This window comes from Nannochloropsis gaditana (assembly GCF_000240725.1).
Source record: "Nannochloropsis gaditana CCMP526 unplaced genomic scaffold scaffold046, whole genome shotgun sequence".
Lineage (NCBI taxonomy): Eukaryota > Eustigmatophyceae > Eustigmatales > Monodopsidaceae > Microchloropsis > Microchloropsis gaditana.
In genome coordinates this window covers 1-9,399 of record NW_005803907.1, presented here as the reverse complement: position 1 = coordinate 9,399, position 9,399 = coordinate 1, and the positions used below count along the sequence as shown (strand labels likewise).

General features: G+C 51.4%; 2 protein-coding genes across 2 annotated transcripts; both read right to left on the bottom strand.

The window, feature by feature from the left end:
- Positions 1–4,591: 4,591 nt before the first annotated feature.
- NGA_2013720 (ras superfamily gtpase) lies at positions 4,592–6,115 on the bottom strand (the record flags this gene model as incomplete). Its single annotated transcript, XM_005856070.1, has 1 exon — positions 4,592–6,115. A coding segment is annotated over one exon (1,498 nt), but the record flags the coding sequence as incomplete, so codon positions are not given.
- NGA_2118020 (gtp-binding parf-like protein) lies at positions 6,093–6,758 on the bottom strand (the record flags this gene model as incomplete). The annotated part of the gene is made up of 1 exon (XM_005856076.1): positions 6,093–6,758. A coding segment is annotated over one exon (666 nt), but the record flags the coding sequence as incomplete, so codon positions are not given.
- Between the last annotated feature and the right edge of the window lie 2,641 nt (positions 6,759–9,399).

The following is a 9,399-nucleotide window of genomic DNA, read 5'->3' as shown; positions in this document are numbered from 1 at the left end:
AAAGTGACGCCAACGATGACGACCCTAACCGTACCAGGTATGGTTTAGCATGCATTTGTACGAAGCGATCGAGCTGCCCATCAATAGATTGGAGCATGTGACCCGTGGGTAATACATAGTCTGGCACAGACGGGGAGCATGAAGCACGTGGGACAGAGGGAAAGCACCAGTACCAATAATACTACTTGCGGCGGCGATTGACTCCCTGCCTCTTGGTCGGTATATGCGTGCATAAACACGAAATAATTACGAAATGTTTCCAAACTTTATCACTTTTCACAGAGCAACCACTTTGTTAATCCCTCGGTCTCGTACCATGCCTCTGCTCCGCTTTGGGGGGCTATTCACGCTTACTTTATTGTGTGTTTTATCGATGGGCGAGAGCTGCACGTGCTTCATTGTCACACCGGGAGCTTCTCAAGTTGGGGCGATGCAAGTCACGTACGCAGCTGATTCGCACACACTCTACGGATATTTACAGGTAACGGTATCGGCATATTAGGATAATCTCGAAACGTTTTGACACTAATTGCCGCATTCTTGGTACAGTTCTGGCCCCGAAGCCGTCATTCAGATGGAGAGGTAATAAATGTGACAGATTGGGACTCGGGGCTGTTCCGGGGCGTCATCAGGCAGGTGTGTTGCCCATCCCGACATGAGCTCCCTGTTTTCAATATCGGGACTGGATCCCCTTAGACCTCACTTTTGCTTTCGATGCCTTTGAATTGTTATTATTTTTTCCATCGAACTGCTATAGGTGCCTTTGACATACAACGTTGTGGGAAACGTAAACGAATTCGGATTGTGTATCACGGAATCAACATGGGGCGGACTGGCTGAACTCGCACATCAACCCGGAGCCATTCTGGATTACGGCTCGCTTATATACATTACTCTTCAGCGAGCAGCCTCCGCACAGGAAGCATTGCAAGTGATGACTGACCTTGTGGCCGAGTACGGTTACGCATCAGAGGGGGAGACGTTCACTGTTGCGGATCCGGAAGAAGTTTGGGTTTTGGAAATGATTGGGAAGGGGGAGCACGGTAAGGGAGCTGTGTGGGCGGCCAAGCGAATTCCCGATGGCTACATTTCCGCGCACGCAAATCAAGCGCGAATTCAAACACTGGAAAGTGAAGGCATCGACCAGGTTTTATTCTCTGACGACGTAATTGACTTCGCCCGCCGAATAGGACGCTTTCCCACGGAGGCGCAGGATGATTTATTTTCTTTTAGTGATGTATACAATCCCATCACCTACCTGGCCGCACGCGCCTGTGAGGGCCGCGTGTGGGATTTTTTCCGCCGCGCCACAGCTGCAGACCAGTCGATCATGGGCCCATACCTCGATTATGTAACAGGGCGAAACTTGACGAAACGAATGCCGCTTTATATCAAACCTGTGGCGCCTTTGAGTACTTCGGACATTGTTGATGCCATGCGCAGTCATTATGAAAATACTCCTCTGGCTTTCGACCAGGACGTAGGAGCTGAAGCTTTCGGTCTCCCTTACCGCTGGCGGCCTTTGACGTGGCAACTTGACGATGGGCGCACGTTTTTCAATGAGCGCGCCGCGGCGACACAACAGACGGGGTTTAGTCTCTTGGCACAGCTCCGAAGAGGAGTCCCTGATCCCATCAAGGCGCTTCAATTTTTCGCAGTCGATGATACTGATTCATCAGTCATGATTCCTGTGTATGGCGGCATGGCGCTTGTCCCTCCCAGCTACGGCCCAGGCAGCATATCTGTTTTTGAGCCTGAAAAGGCATTTTGGGCGTTTAACATGGTGGCAAATTTCGCATATGCTCGTTATGCCATAATTAATCCGGATGTCAGAAGGCGGCAAGGCGCCTTGGAAGCGCAGCAATGGAAGCTGGCAGTTGAGATAGATGAGGAATTTACTCGATTATGGGGAGAGGACCAAATCAAGGCGGTCGCGATGATGACCACGGCCTGCGTCTCGAACGCTGAGAGCCTTGTCCTTGAATGGAGAAGGTTTTACGGAGAACTCTTCGTCAAATTCATGGATGGAAACATCAAGACAAAGGATAATCCAGAACAGCTTTTGCCAGATGTCGAGCAGCCTGGGTACCGCCTGGAATGGCGTGAGCGTATCGTCCGGGAGACGGGTGAGAGATACAGATTCCCTGCCGACATGTTTACGTCACAGCAATAGATGAGCTAGCGATAGGGCGTCAGTGAGGCGTGGACAGACGAATTCTATGGCCGCGAAGCTAATGTGACTGAGGTATGCATTCACACGCCAGGACCCTGAAATATACATGCAACACCAAGTCATGGTGTGTACGACCATCGTTCCTCACGGTAGCTTAAAGCCCACCGCTCTGGCCCACCAGGGCCATTGCTTGCTTCCATCTATAGCGATAAATCGCCTGGCTTACACGGGAAGCGGTAACATATCTGAACTCGCATAATTCAACAACTCCACTTCTCGGATGATATCATGCTGTAACAGCCACACAATCTGCGCAAGCTTTTCTTGTCTCGCATCCTTTATGATATAATGTATATGTGGACACGAGATTTATGGACGGGCATGGCTTGTCATTAGTCTCATTTGCCGTACAGGTGTCAACGATCCCGTGGTGGATCCCAAAGTCATGTTCTTGGCTCTTACCCGCTCTAAGTCCTTCAAAAGAGTTTCCAGACTTTTCCCGCCTCCAAAAGACGAGATCACGCGGAAAAATGAGCATAGGGGAAAGCGTTGCTCAAATGCCATACATTGTATAGATTGCGTTTGTGTAGAAGCCATGGGATGGAGCTAAAATGTGATGAAGAAATAAGAATCTGGAAATGAGGATGCGCATCATAACTCAGACAACGGTAACCCACTAAACGGCGTTTGAGACATACCGCGTACACGCTTTCCAAAGTAATAGTGCGCATAGCCCGAGCCAGTCCCCAGAATTGCAGATGGGCGGCGAGAGTGTACATGTGCGGAAGGTCAACGTGGATCGCAGCGGACGTCTCCTCCAGTGTTTTTAATGGGCTCGCGGCTCTCACCAAGTCGCGAAGCTTCTGTGATCCCCGCTCAGGCAGCTTTGTCAAAATATCCTCTTCATCCATGAGCAGCAACAATGTCTGTGAGGGTTGAAAAGGGCCTATGCCGGAGGTATGACTCGTTGAATTCCCGACCTCCACCTGATCGTCGTGCCGTGGAAACGACCCCGGAATACTCAGGCGAAGCCAGTCATTGATGATCACATCTACATCTTCGCCCTCCCGAAGACTGTGATAAATCCGTTTCAGGTCAGCTGCGAGAGCGCTTTCCTCCATCATCGTGTCCAGCATGGTCTGGGCGCCCTTGGCATGCATCCTTTCTGCAATGTCCAAAAGCGTACCAACTTCCAAGCTTACATACCCACAGCGCCGTTCTTCATGCAGCAAAGCACGCGAAAGACGCCCTAGTACATCTTCCAAATGATGGACACCCCGACTCCTTTCTACCGCATCGAGGCGCTCACAGGTCGTCGCAGTCGGTAATAACTTCACAGACCTCTCGCCACTGTGGTTGCACGCGACCGATCTTTGCCGTGCTGCCGCACGGGACATTGTGGGTAAGCACTGCTCTATCAATGAGTCTCTTGTCAGGGCTGTGGGTGGTGTGCGTCCCATCGCCAAGATCACGTTGAAAAGCAGGACATCGTCTGTCGCTATCTCCTTCGTGGCACTCGACGTAAGAACAGGGTAACTTAAATAACGAACGCGATCGATAGATATACGCAGAGGATGGCCACATAGGACGCTTTTAGGACGGAAAAGGCGAGCGAAGACTTCTGGCGTCAAATTGAGGAAGTCTTTCGCGCATCTGTACAGCGCCAAACTTGTTGATGTAGATTTGCCGGTTGCAGAGTAAGGACTCAATCTTGGCAATGGTGGATACCGAAAAACCAACCTCTGCCCCTTGTTGGCGTCATCGACCACCAATGCAATACCAAGCAGGGTCGAAATCCCATCATGGGGCCACAGCTGCGGAGTCATGATGCTACTGACCACAGGCGTTTCCCTTTACCCTATAGCTATTTGCAACGGGGAGGTTAGCTTAGAGTGTGGCCAGTATGATGCGTAATTTGGCCATTTAAGCTGCGTTTGCGCATGGAAGACATGATCTCACTGTGTGTCAACCTTTTTGCCGTCAGTGTGCTACGCGACAGTGACGCAGTAGTCTGGAGAGAAGGCGACTGTACCGGAGGGCAGAAGGCGTAAGGTTATTCGTCGCTTTCAGATGCTCGCGCAACCGACCTTGTGGCGTCAGGCAGTATTACGGCGGTGGCTAGGCCTGTCCGCAACAAGTAGAGCTTCCACAAATTTCGCAAAGAATGGACGGCAACCTCATCAGCAGTATATGCTCATACAAGGCACGATCCCGCAAGATGCGTGCTACCTTTTTTTTCGCCTCGATAGCGATAGTCCTGCCTTTTTTTCTTTTGTGTCGATACAAGTCCGAATGATGTTATCCTCAGGATAACATGCTTATACTCACATGTAGAGTGACTTGAGAAGGTGTAAAGGTACTTAAGATCTATTTGTGCGCCAAAGAAATTTGTCAAAGGAAATGTGACACGCGAAGGCGTACATGATTTTCGGCTTTCTTTCGTATCACACAGATTGTCCCCCATTTCCCGAGCTATTCCTCCTTTTCCGTTTTCCCTCTGAGGCTTTCGTCTTCATTTTCCCGGCAGACCGCTGTTCTCGTCTTGATAAGTCCCCATTAGCTAAATCTTCCCCGGGCGATCGACCGTTCAATTCCTCCATTGTGGCGGCGATGGCCGCTCGAGCCGCTTTACTGAGGACAAAATCAGTCTTGTCGGCCAGGCCTTCTAGAGGAAGAGGAGCTGCAGTAGTTGAAGAGTTTGAAAATGAAGACAAGGATCCTTCCATGTTATTTCCAGTCCTCTGTAGACTTGAGTCGCCAGGTTGCTGAATTTTACGGTTAAAAATTCCTTGGTCACAATCCTCCCCTTCAGATGAGTCTGCCTGGGAGAGGTCGAGAGAGTGGAGTGGTAGTGGAAGCCCTGCGGGAATATCTATATCGTCTTTTCCGTCGCTCTCCTTTCCCTGCGCTGTCATCCAGACCCCCAACCCATCCTCATGCACCGACAAAGGCCCCACAAGCCCTTTTTTCTGGTCATCGGACAGAGAGCCCTTCCCTCTGTCAGCATTACAGCCACGCTCAGAAAGTGATATATCCTTAGCGGGCAAGTTCACCGGCCTGAGCCCTACGTAGCGCTGCTCGCCCTCCTCGGCAGGCAGGTCCTCGTCCTCCTCTCCCTCATCTCCTTCCCTAACGTCTCCCGATCCGACCACACCCGTCGCCCGGCGCTGTGCCTCGCTCAATGACGCCAGCGACCCTGGCTTCAAGCAAGACCTTAGGCTTTGTCGCCTCCGCTCCTCGTTCATATCATCCTCGGTAGATCCCCCCTCAGCTTCCGCCAAAAAGAGCGTCAGCTCATTCTGTTCATTCCCCTCCCTCGGCTGAAATTTGAAGTCCTCTACGTCCACTAGTCCACTTTCTTGCACGGAGGACCGCTGAGGCCCTTGCGTCGATCTGCAAGTAACACCAGGCCACGCTTGCGGGTCTCCCTGGATCGGCCTGGGGTGCTTTGACGCCACCGCCGCCGCCGGCGAGGAGACGTGGCCGACCGGCTTGTGCCCCTCTCCTTTGCTGCGAGTCACTCCAGTGTTTTCCCTCGAGGTACCTGGGACGACGGTATCTGGGAGGACCCTGACGCTCTGCGGCTTCCGCGCTTCTTTGTTACTTTTCTCGATCACGGGGGCGTGGTCTTCTTCCTTGGCCCGTAAAGCGGCCACATAGTCCCCCCAAGACCCCCGGTCGATCCCTTCCTCCACTTCCAGCGTCATGGCCGAGAGCACCCGCCGAGTCTCGCTCAGTTGACGCTCTAGCACGTCACCTTTCATAGCCAGAAACGGAATGTTGAGATAGGCATAGAGTTGAGCTAAACCGAAACAATTTTGCATGGAGCAAGCGAAAGCATGGCAAGTCCTCCCCTGAGCTGTCTGCTCCGCGCTCACTTCCTGCAGGTCCCGCAAATTGAAATGTACTCGACGAGGCCGAACGGGAGCAGCTTCGACCGATTCACCCTCATGTTTGGTGTCCTCTTCAAGCTTCCTTCCCTCCTGCGTGTCGTCAAGAAGTAAATCTCGAAAGTTCGCCAGCAAAAGGACAGGAATGCCCCGTGGTACCTCGGCGAGTTGCTTTTGGACGTATTGCAGCGCCGTCGAGGAGAAAGGATTCATCATGAATATACCTCCATGCGACCCTTTCCAAACGTCTACAATGGTGGCATCCAATACACCAAATGCATGACTCCCAGAAGCACCTGCATGGTGCCCGCGCTGGGCGTGCACTGGTACGTCGAGCGGAAGCCCTGCCAGAGCATCAGGGTCACCGCCGCCGTCGTGCGCGACAGTGCCCGTCCCCCTCACATTATTTCCGATCAAACTACCGCGTCGGCCCAACCCCTTGTCAACGACGTCCCAAATCTCTACCTTGACCACAGCACCATCTTCTTTGGCGCTCCAATTAATGGTCGCCGTCTCGATCTCAGGCGTTGGCTCATATACTGAAGATGTAAAAGGTTGACCTTTAAGTCTACTGAGCAAAGCACTTTTACCGCTGCCGCGTTCTCCTCTGATAATAATCTTCAAATTGTGTGCGACCCCCTTGCCCAATTTCTTTTGAAGGGCCCCATCCATGCGTCGAATCGCCTGTCGTCGGTCCTCCTCTGATCGTATGCTTGTGATGCTGGAGCTAACATCGTTTCCCATGCTGTCGCGCTATTCCTATTCACGGTAAAGAAGAATAAACTTGGTCTGTAGAGGCACGAATGTACGCGCAAATACCAACACAATACTTCTCGTTCCAATCCTTCGATTTTGTCGGGCTCGGAAAGCTCGCCGGTCGCCCTGTCTCCCTCAAGTCAAGGAGCAGAGTATCATACCGTGTCCTCAGGCATCATATGATCTCTCTAACCCTCCGGGACGCGACTTTGTTGCAAGGAACCTTAGCATGCCAGAGGATACTCATGAAAGAGTGGAAAAAGGCTACAGAATAAAACTTGGTCCCCGCACTTCATGATCAAAATCTAACTTTTTAATAAACTGCCATCATTTCGTGAATCAAAGGCGGACCTGAGATGGGCCTAAGGGTGGCTCGGATGCCCCCTAGAAAAAAACGGACTGTACTTCAATAAACGGGCACTTGGGCTACCATTTCATTTCATTAAGGGCTTATGCATGGCTTCGCTTTTTTGCAACTCCCGATGTGCTGACTCTGCACTTTTGGTGTTGCGATACGCCAAAGTTAATAGTCAAACGAGAGGCAATTCGGTACACTAAAAAGCAAATAAAATTCTTAACGAAGACAACGTGACGATATTTTGATACGCACGTACCATAATTACGTTTGACATCTTGGGCCTCGCGTTCTGTATGTACTAATAGTGCAGCAGTCGTCCAGGATGAACTTTTGCGGGGAGTAAAAGTATATATGAATTCAGGTTGCTGTGCAGGGCTTGTGCGTGATTATGAGCAAATGCAAGAGTGTAAGCCTTAGGAAGAGCCTGAAAGTGCGAAGGAATGAAAGAGAATTAAGTGCTCCTGATTAAAATAATGAGACGATAATTCACGGAGGACTGACGAGAAGCGCGGATGCGTCTGTGATAGCGCCTTGTTCATTTGAAATTGCAATTTAGATATTGAATATCTTTATGAAGACGAGCCTTTTTTAAAAAAGAAGTTAGTGACTGGAAAGTTTGAGTTTATGGCAGCAACTTGTCCTTTTAAGTGGATGTAAAACACTTGGTACATTACATTCCAATTTGTCGATTCCAGCCAATTGGTTAATATTTGAAGACTGTGCTGATAATAGCAATCTCTATCAACATAAATTAACACCGTGTTTTAGCGCACGAACCCGGAAAGAGGTCCAGGCCCCTGGTAGCGAGGGGGCCCTCGGAGCGAGAGACAGTTGGCGGGCAAGCATACCCGGACCGAGGCGCGAGCTTCGGCCTTTCCTGCGAGACGAAACTTGAGCCAGGGTTAACACTTGACCAACATTTGCATAATAATAAATTAATTAGGAGGGGATTGAGCTTTCTAGACATGAGATGCTATAATTGGTCGAGTCGTTTTTGGGAATGAAAAAGTAATATTGAAGTCGAGAAAGAATGAAGGGAGGCCCAGCGAGAAGGCGATGGGTATCACTGTAGAAAGCCCGCCCCCCCAAAGCCTTAATTCGTGTCCAACCTAGTGGAATGAAGTGTCAGAAAGCGAGTTTGCCTTGACCGTGGGCATGTTGTGCCATTTCCTCCGTGCACGCGGCCTGGACTGAGACGTCGTGGGTGTTTGCATGGCTTTATTTCTTTAACTCCTCAACGAAAGAGGTGGCTCTCTTTTCGACCCGGCTGGACACTACATCGAAAAATGCGTCCTCACGCACACAGTGCGTACACACGTGCAACATTTTCATCTGTGGAAGTATCATAGAGGACGTGATGACTCCTAATCGTGCCTTAGTATTGGTCTTTGGTGGGCAGATATGGTTGTAGGAAGGACCACGTTTTTTGGGGGGGGACCTGCGACACGGTAGCCTATTCACAGTGTCATAATATATCCTTCCTGATTATGCCACAGGCGTAGGAACATCGTCCATGGCCACAACCATCGGCAGGACTTTCCCCACCTTGTTATCAACAGAGACTCACCGGCACACGCGCAAAACCTTGTGGAAAAGAGCCGGGGCTTAGAAGGTAATACGGAGGAAGCGACCACGACGGACGCAGAGCCGTCCTTGGCACAGTAATTTGTGTCTTGGCAGCGGGAGAGCAAGCACCTGCGTGAGCAAGTCCGATCCTTGAAGGAGGAAGTGGCGATGTTGAAGGGGGTGGTGGGCGGCCGAAGGGGCATGGAGGCATCACCGAGGCGCAGGGGAAAGAAGCCGAACGCGCTTCAGGGATCGCCCCTCCACCCACTCCCGAGAAATGTCACTGGAAGCACAGGTACAAGCGTTGCAGTCGGAGAAGAAATGTTTCCAGGCTTTGATCAAGGAGAAACAGGGCATCATTGCTCGGTTGCAAAAACGCATGGAAGAGCAAGACAAGACCTTCGTTGCCTCGGCGGGCCTCGGGTCTCGGATGGGCCCATGGCCCGGCGGCTTCGCAGATATTGGAGAGGGGAGTGGCGCCAGAGAGGAGAGGCTTGCAAGGGCTGCCACAGAGGTCGTGGCGGAAGTAAGCCCAAGGGGAGGGCGGGAAAGTAGGCAGGAGGAGGAGTGTGAAAGCCCCTCATGTCGCAGGGAGGAACGCGAATAGCCGCGAGCAAGTCGAGCCTGTTGATGCCAGGACCTTCGCGTCCCGAGCC